Below are 25,156 nucleotides of genomic sequence, written 5' to 3'. Positions count from 1 at the left end.
ATGGACACGCATATCCTTCTGCCCTCGATGGCACAAGTGCTGGGGCTTTGGATGCAATGGCGGGTCTGCCCTTCTTCTTGCTGGGTTATGCTGCTCCCCAGCCAGGCTTTGGATTGCTCTGCCCAGTACAGTGGTACCTCGGGTTAAGAACTTAATTCGTTCCGGAGGTCCGTTCTTAACCTGAAACTGTTCTTAACCTGAAGCACCACTTTAGCTAATGGGGCCTCCTGCTGCTGCCGCCGCACGATTTCTGTTCTCATCCTGAAGCAAAGTTCTTAACCCGAGGTAATATTTCTGCGTTAGCGGAGTCTGTAACCTGAAGCGTCTTTAACCTGAAGTGTATGTAACCTGAGGACCACTGTACGCTTGAAAGTAATATAACCCATGCTCTTTTTCTAGAAAAAGAGGTGCCAGAACTCACCATGAACGCCTCCCTTGTTGTCTTAGAATGGCAACAGCGTTCACCTGAGAGGTGCCAGAACTGAGTTCCAGAGAGCAAGGGTGTAGGAAGGGGGGGCGGTGGGAGCTGACTGTCCTGGGTGCCCTCACTGAGGGGGGTGACATTCAGCGCACTGCCTGCCCACTACTCCCAAGCCTACCCCAAGCCGTCGGGGTAAGGGGGGGGGAGCTGGTCCGCTGTAGGAATGATTGCTGGGTGCGGAGCACACTCCCCACCCGCGGGCAGCCTCACCTGCCTACACGCGTGACCTTGAGGTGCAGGGCACACTCCCCCTCACAGATAAAGCCACAGCTGTCTGAACATCTTGCCCTCTGTCTAACCTTTTGTGGTCTTGGTAGTCTGCGATGTCCTGTCTGTGACCTTTGTCTCTTTCGTCATACACTGTGCAAGGGGAAAATGACACGGTGGAAACAGGTGCCGAAATAACTTTGTACCACCCCACGATCTCGGGACTGGAAGATGTGTAAAGGTCACAGCCCAAAATGTATCTGCCTGGGTTTGCATATTGTGTCAATAAAAGGAGCCTCCACAGAGCTGGCCGGCAGCTTGCTTGCAGCTCATAGCTCACCTGCATTATCAACTCCTGCCTCATGTCCTTCATTTCACGCTGCTTTGCCGGCAGCATTCCCCCCTTTTCCCTTTGTTTTGACAGCTTGGGGGAGGCTTGGGAGTCGTGGGTGGGCAGTGTGGCCAAGATCCGCCATGGGTGGCTCACTCCGCCCCCAGCGGCAGGGCACACATGCCACTCTGGCACCGGAACAGCTATCCCATGCCTGGGAGGGCACCCTATGCACGCGCCCCCTCGGGAGCGCGCCTGTCCTGGGCAGCGCGGGCATATGCTCTGCCGCTGCTGGAGAGTTCCTGCTGAAGGGAAAAAATCCCTGAATATAATTTAAAAGTGCCTAGATGCTCTGTATTGTGCTACATATTTACACTCTTTTCAGCCCTAAAAAATATGTGCGTATATAATCCATTGTTGCTGTCATTTCAAACACCTGAAATACGAGCCCATTCAGACCCTGAGCAGTTGGAATGGGATTGCAGACCAAAGATACACAAATGCTCCACTTATATCCCTGGAACATTTGAACATATTCTGATGCCGTGCTGGGACACTTTGGACCTTACTGTTCTCCATGGGACCAGTATGTGTCCCAGCAAATGACTGAATTTTCCCATCTCTGCTTGGCAGCACCCGTTGTTCACATTTTAATTTATAATTTTATGGCTAGGACAGCTTCTACCTGGGAACTCTCTGTTGACAGTAAAGCTTATAATCCACCCCCCTTTCTTGCCTTTCCTGTTGTTCAGATGAATTCTATGCTAGTTCTATATGCTACAATATATTAATGTAATCTGTATGGCGATCAGTTGCAAAATCGTCCTTGGCTTCCACAGAGGTGAGATTGAGTATAAAGATCCATCTGCTATTGTGCAATTTTTTACACAGAAAACATCTCCGTAGGTTAAATGATCCACAAGCTTTTAAGTAGACGTTGGTAGCCGAGTTCTAATTATGAATACATTAAATGTATAACAAAAATCCACTTGTCCTATGGTAGGCACAGTTTGTAATAACGATATAACACTTCATCTGCAGGGTTAATGCCACAATATAAGCATCAGCTTTTTAAATACCCAAGGCACAAGGGCCATTCTGTAACTCTTTGTTATCTGTAATTGGATTATCTCGGTTTTAACTCAACACAGTACTTTCAGAAATGTGCATTTTAAAAGATCGAGTACAGTGTGTACTTCATATTTTTGTTTTGTTTTTTACTTTACTTGGTTTTCACTAAAATGTTTTAATGTTGAAATGTACCCACTAAATAGAGACTTGACTTTTGCAAATATCTTGCGTGGGATTCAACTAAGTTGTTGCATGCACACAAAGAGGTCTGCTCACACAATAGGACTTCTCCCCCTCAGCTCTTCCTCATGCCCCCCCCCCCATTTCTGTTCCAGAGTGATGGTGAAAAGCCCAGAACTGATGGGGGGGGTGGTTGGGGGGGGGGGAGAATAGGAGGGAAAGCCTTTTTACATGAGCAGAGCCATTCCATGCACACATAACCCCATTTAGCACTACCCTGAATCCCCCCTTGGTTTATGTTTAATTTTAAAAATCTCAGCTGCTACTGAATTTAGCTAGGTTTAACTGAAGTCAAAGTCTATTCTGAAAGTTGTTAAACACTTGCACTTCTGCACTTATTTAATATTTTTGTGGACAGTTTACAACTAATGTCCTTTAAGTTTTACATTACCGGTATATACATTTTGCAGTATATGCATTCTGTTAACTGAAATAAGTGTATTTTACTCCTAATTATAGTTATTTTAAAATGTTTTTAATTGTTTTTATTGATAATATTAACATTTCCTGTCAACCGCTTTAGAGGTTTTACTACAATCAATTGGCATATAAATTTTGTTAATTAAATGAAGCAGGTAATTGAATAATAAATTGTTGCCAAAAGAAAAAGAGGAAGAAGTTAGTTTTGTTTTGCATCATACTGTCCCTGCCATCCTGAGGATGAATCTCTTGGGGATTTAGGCTACTATTTACAAATCAGTTCAAAGGAATCTTCAAGGTCTTTTGAAAAATAATGCATTCATGTTACTTTAGATATTTCATTCCTTCTCTGCCCACTTCTGGAACAAATCCATTCAGGTTCTCCTATAATCAAAAACTATTTTTAATAGTCTCAGGTGGGCTGAGATGCTGTATGTAGAATGGCCCAAATAGAGGCAGCTATGGGAAGAAAGAAATGTTTAAACTGGCCCATCTAAGCTGACACGTCTAGGAGCAATTTGTGTGATTGTGAGGCCACGTTTTCCTGTCAATGAACTTGCTGTGAGTTGCTGTTAAGATCCAGGGGCTGCCTATGTGTGTGAGAGAGTTCGGTTACATGCTCCTCACAGCTTTGTCTTTAAGAACCATTCCATGTAGAGCGATTTACAACTGTCTGAAGCAGCCCTGTGATGCTGTAATGTTAAATTGATAGCTAGAAACGCTTTGGAAAGGCCCTGCGTATAAAAGTTCTACAGAACCATCTCGATTATTTATCCCCATCAGCCATTCTCAGGGTAGTTAGCAGATTTCTTCAAGAAATACTTTTCATTGAAAGAGAATGTTATGAAAATGATATATAGGTGGTACATGACCCCAGTCAAGCTTGCAAAAATATATCACCTGCCTGATAACAAATGTTGGAAATGTAAGGAAACTGAAGGAACATTCTTTCACCTCTGGTGGACTTGCCCTAGGGTTAAGGCTTTCTGGGAAATGATATATAATGAATTGAAAAAGGTATTTAAGTATACCTTCTCTAAGAAACCAGAGGCCTTCCTTTTGGGTATTGTTGGTCAGAGGGTGTTAAAGAAGGATCGAACTTTTTTATGTATGCAACAACAGCAGCAAGAATACTTATTGCAAAATATTGGAAGACCCAAGATTTGCTCACCGTGGAAGAATGGCAGACGCAACTGATAGACTACATGGAACTGGCAGAAATGACTGGCAGAATCCGAGACCTGAGAGAAGAGGCAGTGGAAGAGGACTGGAAAAAGTTTAAGGACTATTTACAAAAACATTGTAAATTGTATGAGTGTTAAGAAGGATGCAGGACTGAAAACAACATGGCACCAGCAATTTAGTTGAAAGAAATATGAGAATATGTGAGATTTGAGAAAAAGAAAAAATTTTGGAATAACATTATGTCTAAATTAAGTATTTAAGTATTTGATAAAAATATTTAAAGTCGGAGACATAATATTTGAAAATCACAAAGTAGGAGTTGAAACAAGGTGATAAATTGCTGTTTATAATTTTATAATTGGGAACGCAGGAATGGGAGATGTGAGGAAGTCCAAAAGGTTAAGAAAATATGGTTGTTGGATATTTGATCTTATTGTATGTTTTTTACTATATGTTACTCTTTTTGCCTTTCTCTGTTTTTCTTTCTTTGTTGTATTTGGGTGATGGTTTTATATGTGTTTGGTGAATTGAATGTTTAAAATCCTTAATAAATATCTTTAAAAAAAGAAAAAAGAAATACTTTTCATTATGCTGATTACTAGGGTGAGGTTCACTTCTTTCCCCGATGATTTTGCGGCAGACCTAAATGTTTTGCTTCTCCCTTTGCTTTGCAGTACAGAATTGGACAGCTGTACATGATCAGTAAACACAGCCACGAGCAAAGTGATCGCGGAGAAGGGGTAGAAGTGGTGCAGAACGAACCCTATGAAGATCCGAATTATGGGAATGGTCAATTGACCGAAAAACGGGTTTATCTGAACAGGTAAACATTTCTGCCATTGCATTGTCCTGGAATGTCTATGCAGATTTGGGAGGTAAAGTCTTCTTGTGCAGTTAGTTCTGTTTCAGTGGAAAACTACTGATTTATAGAATTTATGAGAGGAACCAGGGGGGTGAAGGTTATTTCCAAATGTGCAGCCTTTGCCATTGAAAAGGAGTGTGGCATGGGGGCAGAGTAGTAGCTTTGGAAATGACATACTGTATTTTTCCGTGTATAAGACTAGGTTTCCCCCCTAAAAAATAATGTCCAAAATTTAAGGGCGTCTTATACACAGGGGCCATCTCCCCCCATTTTCTTAAATCTGAGTCCCCCAAAATAAGGGGTGTCATATACATGGAGGCATCTTATAGACAGAAAAATACAGTACTTTCCTCCTCTCCATTTCTTCTTAAGACATTTTGTTTAGGTTTTATGCCCAGTATATATGTGTTACAGTTGCACTTGCACAACTCTCTGTCTCAGTGCTTCCCAAACTTCCCCGCTCCATGGCCCACTTGGAAATTGCTGAGGGTCTTGGCCAATCTTAATGATTTTTCTGCCTGCTATAGCAATTCTAATGCGCTAGATTCTGCATATGATTTTTAATTCTGTTTTTATTGCTTCTTTTACTTCATATATTCCAATTTGAATCGAAATTGTAAGCGTTCATCACAGACATCCCACAGACCACCTGAATGAGGCGCGCAGACCACTGGTCACTGTTTAGCAGCTGGCATGTGAGACAAAAGTCAGCACAGGTTCCCCTTTCTGTATAGATTAGTCTAAGAATTATGCCTGAGAGAAAACAAACTATAAGGTGACATGAATGAAGACCAGGCAGGACTCCAGATACAATGATGCTTAAAGTGCACTGAAGATAAGGATTTGTGCAAGCAATTCCCCATAAATCCAGTCACCAGGGGAACTGCCTCTGGTGACAGCCTATGTCCTAGTCAGGACGTGCAGCAACATACAAATCCTCTCCCCTCCCTGGAGCTCCCAGTGAATTTCAAGGAATTGCTGTTCCAAAGCTCAGTGTGACATCAGGCCTCCCCAGAGTCCAGTGTGGAAGAGTTGGTTGGGTGGGTGGATGATCTCTCCAGCTCTGGGATTTGGAATGGGCAGTGCAAGAGACTTGCCTTGGTTCTGCCTTCTCAGTGCAATATGTGAGACAACTCCCTGTCGCAAGTGTCTTATACATATCAGAAGAATTTGAGGAGGAGAAGGATGGGGGATGACCAAGAATAATGACTGGTTTCTGACCCAAGCCAACATTTTTGAACACTGTATAGAGGTGTTGGCCAAACTTGGGTCTCCAACTGTTTTGGTACAGTGGAACCTCTACTCACGACCACAGTCCATTCTGGAGGCCCGTCCTTATGGCGAAACGGGTCACTGGGAGAGGCGCCGTTGCACGCAGACATGGGCAACGATATTGCCACTTCTGCGCAAGCACGAACGGCAATTGCCACTCCTGCGCAGGCGCGAACGGCAGCAAACCCGCCGCTCACTTCTGGTCGCAACTTGGAATGTCTGTGAGTGGAGGCTGTTGTAAGTAGAGGTTCTACTGTACTACAGTTCCCATCATCCCTGACCACTTGTCCTGTTAGCTAGGGATGATGGGAGTTGTAGTCAAAAAACAGCTGGAGGCCAAAGTTTGGCCAACACTGCTGTAGAGAATCACGAGAGCTAGAAATGTTCGGAGTGCATAGAAGAGAATTCCACTCATGGATCATTTATAAGCTGAACAACCCTAGGGAAAGTGAAAATGTCTATTTTACACACTAGATTTGTCCACATTAATGTATCTCTGGGACGATAAGGATTTCCTGCATGGAGAAAAGTTGGCTATCAAAAGTTCAAGTCAGGATTGCACTTTCATTGAACTCCCAATGAGCAGATGCTGTAGGATAGCTTCAGGGTCCAGTCCTTCTTGAGGTTTATGTCCCACCAAAGCTGATGATAATAATTCTTGGCTTTTAAGCTCAAAAGGATTGAGAGGACTAATTAATTCATGTTTGTCATGGTCTCTCAGATTCTCTAATGTGTAAAGTATATTAGAAGATAGAAGGTGTCATCTTTCCAGTTGAAGCCAAGTTTTTTCTTTTCAAAAAAGCATTTTTGCCTGAAACACTCAAATCAGTAACTGCAGTGTTGGGAAAAGGTGCTTTAAAATTAAATCCTGTCTGACACGATGGTTCTACTTGTCTACATCAGCAGTGTGCATAAAGTCAGTCTGGCTCACAATGCACAGAGAATTGCTTGTGGAAGTATAAACAAACATCACTCTACAAGAGCAATGACTCATTGGGGGGGCAACAGGTTTATGTCAGCAAAGCAAGGTGACATTATGGAGATATATATATCAGTAACCTATAACAGTAAAGTGAAGGACATGAATGGGGGATATCTTATTTTCCTCTTTGTGCTCTGCAATTTCTTTAAGCAAAATATATTAATATCTCGAGGTCACATGATAATGTTGAAGGGTTGGTGCTTCTGCTCAGACTGAAGACTGGTTCTAAATGAAAGATTTATATTGCTCTTTTTCAAAATGTGTTGTTTAATCTATTTCAATTGCTTTCCTACTGGCAGCCTAACCAAACTTTGCTGCTTTGCACATTCACTTCTGTTCCCTTAGGTCCATTTACTTTTATTGAGCTTCTTTGTGACAGCAATATTCTGTACCCCAAAATTCTGTCAGCTCTGTCCTTTTCACAGCCTAGCAACAAGATTACCAACCACAGTCCACTTGCAAATTATGTTATGCCAACATGCTTCAGACCCAAACTTAGGGTTAACTTCTAACAAATAAGAACCAGAACAGGTTATCCAGCTTTCACAGTGGTGCTTCTAAGGACAATACTTCACAACTATATAATTTATAATTTATTATTTGTACCCTGCCCATCTGGCTGGGTTTCCCCAGCCACTCTGGGCGGCTTCCACAGAAACCAAAAAACACTAAAATATCATACACTAAAAGCTTCCCTGAATAGGGCCGCCTTAAGATGTTTTCTGAATGTCAGGTAGTTGTCCATCACCTTGACATCCGATGGGAGAGCATTCCACAGGGCGGGCGCCACCACCGAAAAGGCCCTCTGCCTGGTTCCCTGTAGCTTCGCTTCTCGCAATGAGGGAACTGCCAGAAGGCCCTCGGCGCTGGACCTCAGTGTCCGGGCAGAACGATGGGGGTGGAGACGCTCCTTCAGGTATACTGGGCCGAACATGGACAGGTAATGCAGGGGTAGGCAACCTGCGGCCCACGGGGGTCATTTAACCGGCCCGCAAGTCTCCCCTGAACCGAGCCACCTGCTCATCGAGTCCCCGCGCGCTGTGCTAAACTGGCACAGTGTGGCTCAGGGACTCGCTTCCACAATGCCAGAAATCGCATCTGCACAGACCCCGGAAATCGCAGGTGTGTGCACTCACACACACACACAATCTGGCCCACAGAAGGCTCCTCACTGGAGTGAACTGACCCAGGTGAGGTAAACCTTGCTGACCCCTGGGTTAGTGTGTGTGACGTTAACATAAGAGAGTGTGCTGGAGGTGAAATAGTTAAACAGGTTGCCCAGTCAGGATCCAGGAGGGTGGAGTCAGTGGGACTATAAAACCAGCTCTGGGAGGAGCAAAGGGAGAGTTCATTGGAGGGGTTCATGGAGGAGTTTGTTGGGAGTTGGGTGGTTGGTTGGAGTGGGCATGAATTGGGATAGAGGTTGTGGGTAGGTTGAGTTAGTGTAGCGAAATAGGCTGAGTCAGGAACAGTTAGGGGCTAGGAAGACAAGAAAATATTGGAGAGGTGGTTTAGTGAGTGAGAGCAGGTAGTGGAATTTATAGGTCTGGATAGGCACCCCATGATTGTAATGGACCGATACCGTTTATGAAACCACACACTTGTTAAACTGCAATAAATAAACAGAAGTTTATGTTTCAATTTAACCCTGACTGGACTCAGTATTGTCCCAGGTAGGGCCTGGGTGGTGGCAGCGAGAAATAAAGTGGTGGCACAGGGATCAATAGACAGTGAAACGTCCGGGGGCCCTGTGTGATCGCCGCAGTGTGTTCATTCAGTTTTTTAAAGGAGAATCTCTACTGGCAAGAGGCATGAATAAGCAAAATTCCAAAGATCTGTTCAGAATGTTTTGGGCTGGAAATTTGTGCAAAACCAAAAGTAGTCCCCCTTTGTGATGGAGAAATATCTAACTTGGTTAATATTTTTCACAAAACAGCTGTATTTTTAATACTCGACCTTAAGTTGATGGCAGGTCTTAGTAAACATGTTCAGTCCATGTTCATGGAATGCATTAACTCCTCTGGGTGTGCACAAAATGACCTTGGAGTACATACGTAAAACCTATGAAATCCAATGTACGTGTCCCAGCTGGAGTAAGAATTCAGACTGGAATGCTTTATCTTAATCCTGTTCAAGGAAAGAATGTTGGACGTTTCCTTAACTCTGTAAAGGAGAAATGGTCAGATCGAAACATGGTACGTGCATGCAGAGTCTCATCCTAGTTGGTGTCTGATCCAACCTTTCGTCTTATCTTTTGCGCCTAGGGCACATATACCAAAGAGGGGAGTGATCTCTTTTGTGTTTTCTCTTTCTCCCTTGCAATGTTCAACTTCATAGCAACCAAACTGTTTTGCTCTCATGGCTCTCTTCTTTCTGTAGCACATTGCCCTTAGGCAAGTGTGAGCTCCTTACCTACTGATTTTTGCCTAAGGCAAATGCACTAGCAAAGTAACACAGCTTTATGTCTTCTTTTTTATGGTTCTCGAAGTGGAAAGTTTCCACTATTTTTTAATATACATTTTTGCCATATATTCTAGTACAAAAACCTCTGTCCATAATTTTAATATTTTCTACCATGCAAGCTACCTGTACAGTATTTAATGAGCAGTTTCTAATATGATGCATTTTAAAGGACTTCCTTTCAGGCAGCCTATTTCAAGGCTCTCTTGGTTTGACTCTATATTAATTTAGAAGTGACACTTTTGCTAGAAATGACAAGTATATAATATTGCGTGTGAGTGAGATTGCTCTTGCTCATACAGCAGCGTCAAGAATTAATTAGTTTTTTAAAAATGAATATGGGAATTATATTGGTCAGAAATGACACATCCAGATGATTCACTATGATGGATGACTCGTTGGACCATTATTAGTAAATTCAAGCAGTTTTAAGCTCTCTCTTACAGAAACCACTGACTGTCTGCCCTCTGAGCCATCCTTTTTTCTTTTTCTTTTTCCCCTCTGCTCCATCCTTTCAAATGCCTTAGGAGTGCTAATTATATTTCACTGCTCAGCACAGTTTCAGTTGCAGGCTGGTATTGGAAAGCTTTGTGTTAAATGCATTGTTCCCTTCAAATCAATGAAATTGCTTAGGGTGTGAGTTATCACTAAATGCATCCCATTGTGCTCTGCAGATGGAACCTACCTATTAATTTTACATCTAAAAACTTGCAGGTCTGTTCACTGTATCAAGAAATAGGGAATCTTTCCCTAAGGTTTCATTCTACCTTGTAGTGAACTCCAAAACCTCACACATTTCATTATTTTTGTATCGCTTCAACCCAAATTGAATTTGAGTTTGTACCACTTTCTGAGAAACTTGATACAAGGCCTTTATTAAGCTATATTGTTTGTAAGCTACAAGCCAATCTAGTTCCAACAGGTTTATTGAAGTTCAGTTTGTTCTTAGGTCTAGCCAAAAGTTTTCGATCGGCAATTTTCAAACTAAGTTCTAGGGAACTCTTGCAAGATAAGGTTTTCCTCAATAGGAAGATCACTAATGGTGGGCCAAGTTTCCTGAAAGATAGTCGTCCATCACTACTGCCACAGATGAGTCCAAATCTGACTGGTTATACGTCATTGTGACAACATCACATTTGCAGTGTGATCCCTGAATGGCTACATTCCCTGGAACAGGAAAAGTTTTTAAAGTACTGTCTTAGATGCAACAATTTCTTGAAGAAGCAGAAGATCATAACTCTCTACCAGGGAGATTTCCATTAATATTACTGTATTAAATCAATATACTGTAGATAATGTAAGTAGATAATGTACTCTTAATGTCTGTGCTTTCAGTCAACCACCACAGCAGTATTTTAAAGGGAATTATTATTAGGTAATTATAAGATGTCAGCCTTTGATGAGAGCAAAATAACAAAAGGTCAAAATAATACTGTTTGTGAAATAAAACTGAAGAGCGAAAGGAAAGCATTGCACAAAACATATGTCTTTCAATTTTATTAGCTAAAATAATTCATATTTATTTAAGCAGAGTACTTGAGGACAGGCTCTGTCAAACAGTTGTTCAGCAGATGCACTTACATTCATAGCACACAAAGCTTTAAAAGTAGTAGCTAATTTTCCCTAGGTTGTAAACCATAGTCAAATCAAAGTTCTCACTTTGCTCCCAGGGTCATGCCACCCTGGGAGCAAGCCTTGGCTTGTCTTATCACCTGAACACAGGCTAGTGGTTTGTTTTTCCCAAACACCCCATGAGCAGAAAGCCAGGCCTGAGCTACTACTTATGGCTTCTTTGAAAGGAAACAAGTCATGAACCTGAGTTGAGACAGCACCATAAGCCCAATGCTTGTGGTTTCTTGCAATATGGTTAGCAAAAAGTCATAGAATCATAGAATCATAGAGTTGGAAGAGACCACAAGGGCCATCGAGTCCAACCCCCTGCCAAGCAGGAAACACCATCAGAGCACTCCTGACATATGGTTGTCAAGCCTCTGCTTAAAGACCTCCAAAGAAGGAGACTCCACCATACTCCTTGGCAGCAAATTCCACTGTTGAACAGCTCTTACTGTCAGGAAGTTCTTCCTAATGTTTAGGTGGAATCTTCTTTCTTGTACTTTGGATCCATTGCTCCGTGTCCGCTTCTCTGGAGCAGCAGAAAACAACCTTTCTCCCTCCTCTATGTGACATCCTTTTATATATTTGAACATGGCTATCATATCACCCCTTAACCTCCTCTTCTCCAGGCTAAACATGCCCAGCTCCCTTAGCCGTTCCTCATAAGGCATCGTTTCCAGGCCTTTGACCATTTTGGTTGCCCTCCTCTGGACACGTTCCAGTTTGTCAGTGTCCTTCTTGAACTGTGGTGCCCAGAACTGGACACAGTACTCCAGGTGAGGTCTGACCAGAGCAGAATACAGTGGCACTATTACTTCCCTTGATCTAGATGCTATACTCCTATTGATGCAGCCCAGAATTGCATTGGCTTTTTTAGCTGCCGCGTCACACTGTTGGCTCATGTCAAGTTTGTGGTCAACCAAGACTCCTAGATCCTTTTCACATGTACTGCTCTCAAGTCAAGTGGGGACTTTTGAGCAGCGTGCACCAGCATGCTGTTTGTTTCCATTAAACCCATAGTTAAGCATAGTTGCACCCCAGGCCATTGTGTGCAAACTGCCGCAAAGCAGTTCAGCATGTACAAGTCTCCAGTTCCAAGAAAAGACACTGTTTACTTCTCTCTCCCTACCCCGAAATCACCTGTGGACGAGGACATGCTTTGCACTTGTCATAGGTCTATCCCTGGTGTATACATAAGAGCCAGATGGGCCAGGATATGGGAGAATAAGGAGGTGAGCTGGGAGGTGGAGCTAACACTTAGCGCTCCAGTGACATGCACAGGAATAAAATATGAAGCCAACTGAGAGAAGCTTGCCTGTGAGCTTGAAGCCTTGGAGAAAACATTTGAATCTGTATTTCCTCAGGAGGATTACTCAAACACCTGGAATTAGGTTTTAGATTTTCTGTTTTTTCCAGCTGCTAGAAGAAGAAATAACTATATTAAAACCCTAAGGAGATTCCTTCGTGTGTTGCATGGTGTGTTGCAGAACTACCAGGAACAGCTCTACTAGTTTCTTCTACCTCTGGTTTCACCTAAATTTACCTTCCTACCATTCAAAAGCATCCCTTTTTCTAATCTCAGTGAGCAAATAACACCTCATTTTCAGTCTTTGAAAACTACCAGTATGTTTCCCATACGCTGATGTGGAAAGTATTCCCTGAAGGTAGAAAGTTTCAGATGGAACAAAAACTGCTGGTGATGTGTGAGCTCTTGAACCAGCCCCGGCTGCCACTTGCAGACTCCAGACTCTTGGCTTGATTATGATTATTCCAGAATTCACTGCAGTACCCCAGCATAAATCAGATTACAGGTTCAGATGTCACAGCAAAGCTCTAGGATAGACGGCTAGGCATAAGCTAAGAAGTCCCAACACCTGACATGACCCCTGAGCTCCCCTTTGGAACAGTCATTTCCACTGTTTTCCCAAGCCACAGGACTGAGCATGCAAGTGAGCACTCCTAAAAGTAGGTTGAGTCTCCTGGGTCTGTTGCTTATACCATCACAGCATGCTTAGAAGTGGAGTCAACACAACCAGCTCACTCCAGTCTAGCCTCATTTGCTTCCCTGGAAGCTGGGAACAGTTCAATGACAGGAGGCCGTGCTGGGGTCAAGTCAGGTGGCTCCGCTATAACAGTCAGGGCATCTGATGTCACTGGGGTGGGCCACACCCCTGAGAACCTGCTTGGCCCCTGTGTAAACACTCCAGACAAATAAAACACAGGCTAAAAAGCAGGCACCCCCACCTCCCCACCCCCGGCAACTCCTTATGTTGAATATTTTTCTTTTTAAGCCAACAAAAGTCAATAAAAATAGAATTGGGGAGGTGCAGAAGGAACAGCTAGTCAAATATTAACTGGCTTAGTATTCTTATATCAGAAATGGGTATCTTTTGACAAAAATCAAGATACAGTGGTACCTCAGGTTAAGAACTTAATTTGTTCTGGAGGTCTATTCTTAACCTGAAACTGTTCTTAACCTGAAGCACCACTTTAGCTAATGGGGCCTCCTGCTGCTGCCGTGCCGCTGCTGCACGATTTCTGTTCTCATCCTGAAGCAAAGTTCTTAACCCGAGGTAATATTTCTGGGTTAGCGGAGTCTGTAACCTGAAGCGTATGTAAACTGAGGTACCACTGTACTGCATTCAGTTTGGGAGGTCATTCTCTTGCACAAGAGGAGCCTTCACCAACGTAGTACCCTCCAGATGTTTTGGGCTACAATTCCCATCTGTCTCAGCACCAGGTTGACAAAGCCTGCACTAGTGAATAGGACTTCAGCTGGTGGGCTGGGACCCACAACTGGGTTGCAGCATGATCCATGGTGGGTTGCAAACAGAAGCACTGCCCACTGCCACCATGCAGATAGATATATGAGAAGGAGGATGGAGGGGCTCCTAAATTCATGTTTTGGTTAAAGATGAGTCCTGAGTCTGAAAAAGTATGAAGACTATTGCATTAGACTGTGCAACTGAAGAGAGAAGGAAAAAAGGAGAATAGTATTACTCAGACTAATGCCACTTCGTGGCTTAGAGTCATATAAAATATTCAGTGTGTGTTATTGCTCATTCTGTTATATGACCAATATGTGAATTCCCAGGTCCATGTTTTGGCACTTTGGTACAGTGGTACCTCGGGTTAAGTACTTAATTCATTCCGGAGGTCTGTTCTTAACCTGAAACTGTTCTTAACCTGAAGCACCACTTTAGCTAATGGGGCCTCCTGCTGCTGCCGTGCCGCCAGAGCATGATTTCTGTTCTCATCCTGAAGCAAAGTTCTTAACCTGAAGCACTATTTCTGGGTTAGCGGAGTCTGTAACCTGAAGCATATGTAACCTGAAGCGTATGTAACCCAAAGCACCACTGTGATATGTTTTCTTCCCTGAACATATCCTCATGCTAAGTCAGTATTAAGGTTCTTTATAATTGTGATCTAAATTTTTGTTTCTCTTTGCAGCAAACTCCCAAGTTGGGCAAGAGCTGTTGTCCCCAAAATATTTTATGTTACAGAGAAGGCATGGAATTACTACCCATACACAATTACAGGTACGTTTTAAAGAACAGAGGGGAAGTGTTGTTTTAAGGTGAAGGTCATGCTTGCCCTTTGGTGCATTTGCAGAGGTCAGCAAACTTTTTCAGCCGGGGGGGGGTCCACTGTCCCTCAGACCTTGTGGAGGGGCCAGACTATATTTGGGGGGGGGGGGATGAACAAATTCCTATGCCCTACAAATAACCCAGAGATGCATTTTAAATAAAAGGACACATTCTACTGATTAAATAAAAGGACAAACACACTGATTCCTGGACCATCCGTGGGCCGGATTTAGAAGGCGATTGGGCCAGATCCGGGCCTTAGTTTGCCTTTCCATGGGATAGACCTACATTGGCTCCAGGTATGCTTCTGAGCACAATTCGAAGTGTTGGTGCTTTAAAGCCCTAAACGGCCTCAGCCCAATATACCTGAAGGAGCACCTCCACCTGCATCGTTCAGCTCAGACACTGAGGTCCAGCTCTGAGGGCCTTCTGGTGGTTCTCTCACTGTGACAAGTGAGGTTACAGGGAACCAGACAGAGGGCCTTCTCGGTAGTGGCGCCCGCCCTACGGAACGCCCTCCCATCAAATGTCAACGAAATAAACAACTATCTGACTTTTAGAAGGCATCTGAAGGCAGCCCTGTTTAGGAAGGTTTTTAATGTTTGATGTTGTCCCTTTTTATTATTAATATTCTGTTAGGAGCCTCCCAGAGTGGCTGGGGAAACCCAGCCAGATGCACGGTGTATTCATCATCATCATCATCATTATTGACAAGATAAGCAAATAGGCAAACCCTGGTATAAGGCAGCTTCCTTATGTTTCTCTCTATCTCTGTTGGTTCCTTGGAGCCGTCAGGGAGGATAGTTCTCGGGAGGTTTCTGTTGTGTCCCAAGAGCTGTTGAGTCTTCCTGCCCATACAAAGTCTGACCCCTGCTATTGCTGCCAAAGGAAGTGCCAAGTGTGAGGGGGAAATAGGATTCAGAGACAGTGCACCCTTCCCCCCACAATTGCTTTGGCATATTTTTGCTGAAGCGAGCCAATTTCTCCTCCCACAGTTATTGCTTGGGGGACAAACTTTCCTTCACCTCCGCAGTATCTGCTGAGAGTAGGAGGTGGGGGCGTGAATTGAGGGTGAGAGCTCAACGTGCTGACTTGCAGGAAATGCATTTATTTTCAAAAGGTTTATCTGCACAAAACCAAATCATTTGCCAGATACAAATGTAATTCCGGTAATTAAATGCGGGTACGGAATGGTGACTTCAGTCCTCTGAGGAGTGTGCCTAACCTAAATTGTATTCCTCTGTAAGGACAGTATTTGACCTTATAGGAATATGTTATGAAATCAGCATCTAATCTGTCAGGGCAGCTTCAATCTGTTTTGTGGTTTTTTTCCTGAAATTGACCTCACTGGAGTCCTATTTATAAACTGAATCAGAAACTGGAATATCCCGGTAGTATTGAGAAAGAGCTAGGATATCTAAGACAAAATAAAAGCAAGGCATTCCCCTGACTTCCGCTACAAACAGGCTGTAGAATGCTTTTCCGTTTTCTATTCATGTATGCAGGTGATGAGTTTACCACCTGTCTCCTTGGGGTGCCTTAACAGCTCTTGGATGGGATGATAGGGAGAGCAAAATTATGCAAAAATATCTGCTGCTCTGGTGCTCCAGGAATCAAACTTCCACGTTCACCAGCGATGAAACAATTAGAAATACAGTCTTTCTGCACTGTTCCTTCCCATATAATCCACAGGAAATGCAATATGCATGTCAGCACAATGATTAATGTATTTTTACATTTTAATAAAGCAACATGAACAATAAAATAATTATGGCATTATTCTTCCCCCCTCCCTTTCTCCTCTTCCTGTTGGGCAAATTTGGATCAGAATACACGGTAAGTTTTGCTTACTTTTTGTCATGTTAATTAAGTCTCGGAAAGGTTTTAGTAAAGCATAGTAATGGGGTTTTTCATAGTGGTAATATTGCTCAGTAGAAGATGGATCCTCTTTTATATAACTAGGGAAGGATATTGCAGCTAATATTAGGAGGGCCTCATCAATTATTTAACTTAATATTATGTTAATTTCAGAAGCTTGATATATTTTGCTACCCAGTAGTTCTAATTGAAATGAAACCTCTATAAAAATAAGAAAAGGACAAGGCCTTTAAAGTGCCGGTTATTGCTGGTAGTCGAGAGACAGATTTTATTTTATCTTTTATTAACTCATAAAATGGTCATCTATCTGGATACAGTGTCTGGGAAAACTCTTCATTCTGCAAGCAAAATTAAACAAATCTGGGCTCAGTGCCCAGAAAGGAGAGAAGGAACTGAATAAAAGAATGAGAGAGACAAAAGGCACCAATACACCTACAGGTGCACTGATTCTATGATTCAATTTGGAACAGAAGAACCTTCTAATCTTTCCTCTTTCGACCGCAATGCAAAAATTGTAGAGGTGTTATTCTGCAATCCAGTTCCTTACCCTATAGCTGTTTGAAGAATAAGCAAAGCAAAGGATAAGAACAAGCAATAGTTTGATGAAATGAGAAAGGGCTGGGATGGGCCTTTGCTAAATTAATCAAGTGATGAAACGGAAGCAGAACACAACTGTTTCTGGACTACATAGGCTATGCCTCACTGTGAACCTGCCCACTCCTTGAGAATATTTGGTGGATGGAGAGGTAGCTTTACATAGTTTAGTTACCACGTGGCATAATATATAGTTGCATCTTGGTGGAGTCAGTCACTAGGCAGACTGTGTTTAGTTATTTCTGGTAGAGTCAGGAGCTTTCTGTTACTGTTTCTGTCCGTGTTTAAGAGAGACAATAAATTCTTGTCTAGCTTGCTGTCTACTGCATCGTCTAAGCCTTCCATGATAAGTTGGCAGGCACAGAGGACACCAGAAGAAGTCTCAGCCTCACTGGGTAGTCTCAGCCTCTTTATTTGTAGTATTTATTGCCAGGGAGAGCTCCATAAACCCTCACTCTCGGTAACCTTGGCAACTGTTTGAAGGCTGTTGCAGAACACTGGAGCTCATGTCATAAGGCGTGAGGAGCACATTGTCCAGCCAACTCCACGGATCTGTACCTTCAGATTACACACCGAAGTCTTGCCCAGCAGCCTTCAGATGATTCCATTTACCTTAGAAAATGTGCCTCTGAGCAACTACAGTGGTGCCCCGCAAGACGAATGCCTCGCAAGACGAAAAACTCGCTAGACGAAAGGGTTTTGCGTTTTTTGAGCTGCTTCGCAAGACGAATTTCCCTATGGTCTTGCTTTGCAAGACGAAAACGTCTTGCAAGTTTGTTTCCTTTTTCTTAACACCGTTAATACAGTTGCGACTTGACTTTGAGGAGCAACTCATAGAACGCGGTGTGGTAGCCTTTTTTGAGGTTTTTGAAGACTTTGGTGATTTTTGAAGCTTTTCCAAAACTTTCCCGACACCGTGCTTCGCAAGACAAAAAATTTGCTAGACGAAAAAACTCGCGGAATGAATTAATTTCATCTTGCGAGGCACCACTGTACTAGGATCAAAGAGAGACTTTTTAAAATTAGTACCAACTGTATAACATGCAGGCACTACTGGGTTCAAATTCCAAGGGTGAATAAAGAGGCTGTGTTGGTGCTTATTCTACAGTTATCCAGCTTCCTTTCTCACAAAAAAAAGCAGGCCTGGAAATGTCCTAAAGGTAAAGGGACCCCTGACAATTAGGTCCAGTCGTGACCGACTCTGGGGTTGTGGCGCTCATCTCGCTTTCTTGGCCAAGGGAGCCAGCGTACAGCTTCCAGGTCATGTGGCCAGCATGACTAAGCCGCTTCTGACAAACCAGAGCAGTGCATGGAAACGCCGTTTACCTTCCCGCCGGAGCGGTACCTATTTATCTACTTGCACTTTGACATGCTTTCGAACTGCTAGGTTGGCAGGAGCTGGGACCAAGCAATGGAAGCTCACCCCGTCGTGGGGATTCGAACCGCCGACCTTCTGATTGGCAAGTCCTAGGCTCCGTGGTTTAACCCACAGCGCCACCCACGTCCTGGAAATGTCCTAGTAGTTGTATAACTCCCCAGCCTACTCGCTTGTGGACTCTCTTAGCTGACTATACATTGCTGTTTTTATTTTGTACATAAAGGGCTTTGAGATCTTAATCGTTATTTTAGATTGACTCTTAACCTAATGCTATGTAATATATTATAACGGGGAATGAGTCCGATTCTCGGAAATATGATATTCAGTGGAAGCTTCTTGGGATGGAAGATAGCAGGGCAGAGAGAGAGATGGTGCCATAGATAATGCCATATATCCTGAAATCCAATTGCCTTTCTGGAGAAGGGAAAACGTGTTACAATGGAGCCGTGAAATATCTTAACAACTTGCCTCATTTCGAGAGAAACTGATAGCAAATCTAAGGTGTTGAAAGGAGATAGTGTTGAACCCGCTTGTCTACGCTTCGAAACTACATCTCTGAATTATTACAGAGTTTGACTCCGCAGCTCATAACAGGTAGCTGAGTAACTTGACTCTGTAGGCAGTGTTCATAAAATGCATCAGTGGGCAAAAGGCTTGGAAAAACGTGTACCAGTTGAAATCACGATTGTGTTTTGCCTGTCAATTAGAAGGTAAAAATGATAAGGAAAACCTTAGCGTCTCAGGACTGAGTGTCTCATACTGAGGCTGCATTAATAAGAATGGGATTATTCCGATGGATGGTGCCTTCCCACCAAATTCCCTCAACTTGAGATGCTGAACAGTGGGACATATTTGTGCCATTCCTATTCTAGCCTTTTATTTACGATTTTGTTGTGGAATTGGGATGTGACAAATTTGTTCACCTGCTAAAAGGAGGATACAATTTTCTGTTCTGCAGGCGGCATTGCTCTCTTTCCCACTCTTGTTTCAAGTTAGCTCACAATGCTCCCGTATGTGGAACTACGGAGGGGACGGGGGACAAAGAGGAAAAACAGGTTACTTACCTGTAACTATGACTCTGTGAGGGGTCAATTGAAGGTGAGGCCTTGGTGGTGGTGCCGCAACTGGGGACTTCCTGGTCGGCACTGGTTCATGAGGGGGTCTTTTTTGGTGGTGGTTCCCCATTTGTGGAATGTCCTCCCTGATGAGATGCACCAGTCTCCCGTTACTGACTTTTCCAGAGGAAGTTGAAAACATTCCTGTTTACTCAGGCATTTGATGCTGAAAGATGCTGTTTCTGACTGAAATAATGTTTTAAACTGTTTTAAAATGTTTTAAATATATACATTATTGATGTATTAGCTGGCCTGGGTTCCTTCAAACGAAAGGGTGGGATCTAAATCGTAGAAATAAATCAGTGACTCAAGCCACCCTCCTTCTCCACTGCTGGATGGAATCTAGACACATATTTTAAAATGCTGTGAAAATGCTTTAAAAAAAAGTTTTGAAAAATATATTGAATTTGCCATAACTCACCATCACCATCTAGTTTCACATTTGTATATAACACACTTGAAACGTTTTATTTGCAGCTGTATAGCTGACTCCATGGTGTCCTTACAAGCTGCAGGTGTCCTCACTCTTATTTTTTTTCTTATTTATCTGCTGTGGCAGACCTTCTGGGAACAAGTGGAAAGACAGCAACCACAGTCCTTTGACCGTGCACCTTGAGAGCTGCATAGTTGTGTCATTATGAAAGTTTCCAAACTTTGCTCGGGACAGAAGGGAGAGCAGGCCTTCTACCACCTTGTTACAGTAGTAATCTACACCCCACCTGAGAAGTATGCCATTTTGGCACAGCCCCCAAACATTGCCCACTTGTGCAGTGGAAGGAATGAATGTCGCCTTTGGACTTCACCCATTTTTATTTTCCTTTGGACTGTCTTGATATATATATGCTGGCGACTATAGAAATAATTGTGCCTTCAACCCCAGAGGTACTGTATTTTTCACTCTATAAGACACACTTTTTCCCTTCTAAAAAGTAAGGGGAAATGTGTGTGCGTCTTATGGAGTGAATGCAGGCTGTGCAGCTATCACTGAAACCAGAACAGCAAGAGGGATCCCTCTTGCTGTTCTGACTTCTGGTATAGCCGCGCGAAGCCTCTTCAGGACAACGGGAGGAACGCTCCCCCTGCCCTAAAGAGGCTTGACGCAGCTATCCCAGAAGCCGGAACAGCAAGAGGGATCGCTGCGCAGCAATCCCTCTTGCTGTTCTGACTTCGCTTTGCTGGAGAGGTGCTGCGAAGAGAGGGAAAGCTGCGCAGCACCCCTTCAGCGAAGCAGGAGGAGAAATGGAGCCCCTTCTTTGCTGGAGAGGCGCTACGCAGATTCAGAATATTTTTTTTCTTGTTTTCCTCCTCTAAAACTAGGTGCGTCTTATGGTCGGGTGTGTCTTATAGAGCGAAAAATACAGTATTTTATGGTGATTTTTCTTCTAAATAATAATATAGTTAGCTTTGAGACAAGGGACACCGCTGATTGATCAGAAACTATTCAGGGGACAGGGGCAGAAGGAGCAGCAAAAGTGTTCCATGTCCAAAAGAATATTAGACTACTTTCAGTGTACCTAACTGCTTTATAGTGACTCAGGCTATTGGTCCGTCTATCTCCGCATTGGCTACACTTAACATTGTTCTCCAATCTTGCTACCTGAGATGGTGTAATTGGAAATCATAGAATCATAGAGTTGGAAGAGACCACAAGGGCCATCGAGTCCAACCCCCTGCCAAGCAGGAAACACCATCAGAGCACTCCTGACATATGGTTGTCAAGCCTCTGCTTAAAGACCTCCAAAGAAGGAGACTCCACCACACTCCTGGGCAGCAAATTCCACTGTCGAACAGCTCTTACTGTCAGGAAGTTCTTCCTAATGTTTAGGTGGAATCTTCTTTCTTGTAGTTTGGATCCATTGCTCCCTGTCCGCTTCTCTGGAGCAGCAGAAAACAACCTTTCTCCCTCCTCTATGTGACATCCTTTTATATATTTGAACATGGCTATCATATCACCCCTTAACCTCCTCTTCTCCAGGCTAAACATGCCCAGCTCCTGGACATGCCAGGGATTCAAATGGAAACCATGAAACAAGTTTCCCTTGGCCCGAATAACTCTCCCCTCCCCAAGACTCCAGTCTGCTTTCTGATTCTTGTTGGGTTGGTAAGCCTATTCCTACTGTCTTGTAAATCGGGGGGGGGGGGGTGAGTACAGCTGCCTGCCCATATGGTTCACCCCAGGATTGAGGACAGTGCACTGTGTTATCTTGTATATTAACCATCTGCAATTGATTGGATTTTGGCAGTAATCAGAATATATTTTCTGCACAGTGACTTGCTTTCACTCAGCATGAATAATGATAGGGATGAAAAAGAAAGGTTTAAAAGGAATTGGGTTAGCTAGTTTCGGCTATTGTTTAGTTTGCAGGCTAAAGACCTCTCTTTTGGCTTCGTCGTCTGTGCAACGGACGGTAACTTCAAAACTTTTATTTAGGGTACTTCAGTAATGCTAGGAAGAGGCCTACCATGTGACGTCATTAATCCTTTGCCGTAAGAGCCACAGAAATGTGAGAAATTTTTCATTCGGCGCACACAATGTTGAGTGGGTAGTTAATTGGTGAATTCTATCCAGAGGCTCAGAACGTCATGGAAAAATGCCTGTGTATTACATCTGCCTTTGATTGTGAAACATCTGGAGTGGCTGTATCATAAATTCCACACTCCATCAGTCACCAACCAGAGGCTTCCAAGCTTAGTTTAAAGTGCAGTGTTGAAAAGACTGAGATATATGCAATGACAAATATCAAACTCAGCATCTCTTGGCTGGCCGTCTCTCAGTAAATGGTATACGTTAGCTTGCTTTCCTGAGGGCTAAAGCTTACTCATTTCTTACTTTGCTGTTAAAGAAACCAGCCACTTCATTGCCTTCCTCAGAAACAGCGCTTCCTGATAAAATAGGTTACTGTGCCACATTGAGCATTTCAGGATTACCCAAGTTGCATTTTAATTATTTACTTACACCTGTTGTAACTATTCTGCCAACATTAATGGCAGCAACAAGGGTTGGGATGCTCTCAATTTCCAGAAACTTGCCATTTTAAATTAGGAAGACCCTTTGGAGACTATTCTTCACTTGCTGTCCTGGTCCCGTGGATTACCCGAGAGGCGAGGTCCAAGTCCGGTCCATGGTCAAAGACCATGGAGGTCTGTCATCCTAATGAGATTGTCAGGGGAGGTCTGGAGTTAGGCATCATCAACCTGAACATAGATATCAGTCTTTTCTTCTAATGCCAAGGAAGCTCTGGGGGCTCCTGAACTGTTGTCTGGATGCAGTGATGGGATGGATGTGGGCTTATGAGGCAAGGCTTCATCTAGACAAAACAGGAGTGATTTTGATCAGTAGGAGAGTGGCTGAGGGCAGTATTGGATGGGGTGGCCTTCCCCATGAAGGATCCAGTCTGCAGCTTGGAAGCACTCCTGGCACACCACTTTACTCCTAGAGGACAAGGTGATAGTTGTGGCCAGGCATGCCTTTTCTCAGCTTGAGCTTGTGCAGAAGGTGTGCCCTTTCCTAGACCATGCAGATATGGCCACTGTCATTTGCACCCTGACTGCATCCAGACTGGACTACTGCTGTACACTCCAAATAGGGTTGTTGTTGTTGTTAGTTTTAATTCTATACCACTTTTTATTTTAAAGGAAAAAAATCTCACAGCTGTTTACAGCACATTAAACCATCAGATAAAACAACCGAGAACAAAACAAATTCAAGGTTCAAGGAAAATATTTCAGATCCTTCTCTAAGTGACAACTTGCTTTCTCCCTATTCATTTACCTACTTAATTTAAATAGCTGCCCCACAGCAGTACTCCAGGTGGTATAGTGTTTAGAGTGTCCGACTAGGACCCGGGAGATCAGGGTTCAAATCCCCCACTCAGTCACGAAGCTCACTGGGTGACCTTAGGCCAGTCACAGCCTCTTAACCTACCCCACAGAGTCATTGTAGGGTGAACCATAGAATCTGAAGAGTTGGAAGGAACCCAAGGTTTATCTAATCCACCCCCCTGCAAAGCAGGAATCTCAACTAAAGCATCCATGATCATGTACCCCTAAGAGAAAAAAGTTGGGATATAAAGGTGATAAATAAGCTTTTGGAGAGGGTTTGGAACTCCACTTGGTGCAAAATAGACCAGCCAGATTAGCTTCTCGTTTTCAGTTCTCAGAACATATCACATCAGAACTTTTTCATTTGCACCAGCCTCCTATTTGTTTCAGGACACCTATAAAACCCTAAATGGCTTGGCACCAAGTTGTCCAAAGAACCATTTCCTCTCGTGAACCTGTTTGTTCACCTCTTTCAACACCTGGCCTCTACTTTACATCCTGCCACCTTTGGAGGTGTGTGTGCAGTAGTTGCACTTCCAAGGAGAAGCTCTCTCCTGAGATAACCTTAGTCAGCCCTTCTTCTCATTAAGGAAGGCAGTAAAGATTTCTTCTTTTCTCCTGCGCCTTTAGCCTCCTTCAATGGTGATGTATTTTTAAACTGACCCACTTGCTTTATGTGCTTTTCGTGCTGCTGTTTTAGCAATTTAATGGATACATTTGCTTCCCACGCACCCAGACGTATTTCATTATTGCTGTGTTTAGTCCGGAGGCCGCTTTGGGTGCCATTTTGGAGGCCGAAATATGTGGGTAGAAATTTTCTGAATCCATAAATATGAGGCCCTGACAGCATGCTTGCAGGCAGTCGCGGCAAACGATGCAGGAATGGCAGCAGCAGCAACCGGCACCAGCTGCAGCCTCCTTTTCCTGTCAGTGGTTTCAAGGACTCAGCTCTGTCTTACATTGAGCTAAAGGTGTTTTGGTGCCATTGTCAACGAAAGCACTTGAAGTGAATTCCAGAAGTGTGTGAGTTGGCAGAACGCTAGGCAGATTTTTATTTAACTTAATTAAAATGCATATCGTGTTGAACAGTTACTTTGGATGACACAACTCTTAAGGTCAGCCATAAAGCCTTGAATATTTTACCATAGTTGAGATCAAATTATCCATCACTGCTGGCAAGATTAGGTTCTAACGGCTATTATTATTATGTATTCCAAACAGCCCTTCATTCGAGGATCACAGGGCGGTCTACAATAGAAAAGCACAAAAATAGTATAGTAACAAACAAAAACAAAATGCCATATAGATTTTAAAATTAACCATAGGCCCGGGAGAAGAGGAATGTTTTTGCCTGGCGCCTAAAGATAAGTAACGAAGGCGCCAGGCGAGCCTTCCGAGGGAGAGCATTCCACAAGTGGGGAGTCAGCGCACAAAAGGCTCAGCACAATGAAGGGCCTCAGATTATGATTGCAGGGTCTGGGTCAGTTCATGTGGGGAGAGGCAGTCCCTTGAGGGATATAGGGACTACAAACTGATATGAGCAAAATACTTGAGCCAGGATGAAATTTGGGTAGCTCAGGCAGCTCACCAAAGCCGACACCACCAAATCCTATAGCTGAAGAGCACAATAGCCCAGGGAGCCAACAAGAGGACAGAT

At 43.4% G+C, this 25,156-nt stretch overlaps 1 protein-coding gene across 3 annotated transcripts in view; it reads left to right on the top strand.

Moving 5' to 3' along the window:
• The window catches only part of PITPNC1 (phosphatidylinositol transfer protein cytoplasmic 1), a 132,898-nt gene that overhangs the window by 65,220 nt on the left and 42,522 nt on the right, over positions 1 to 25,156 (top strand). For all 3 annotated transcript variants that reach the window (XM_083490454.1, XM_083490453.1, XM_083490455.1), the window contains 3 exons: positions 4,610 to 4,758; positions 14,576 to 14,664; positions 16,541 to 16,548. In XM_083490454.1, the coding sequence (XP_083346580.1) occupies positions 4,610 to 4,758; positions 14,576 to 14,664; positions 16,541 to 16,548 (246 nt within the window). The remainder of the gene's footprint in view (positions 1 to 4,609; positions 4,759 to 14,575; positions 14,665 to 16,540; positions 16,549 to 25,156) is intronic.

Source organism: Podarcis liolepis, assembly GCF_965112155.1.
Source record: "Podarcis liolepis genome assembly, chromosome: 2".
NCBI lineage: Eukaryota > Metazoa > Chordata > Lepidosauria > Squamata > Lacertidae > Podarcis > Podarcis liolepis.
The sequence above is the reverse complement of the archived record's forward strand: the minus strand, read 5'-3'. Positions and strand labels throughout refer to the sequence as shown.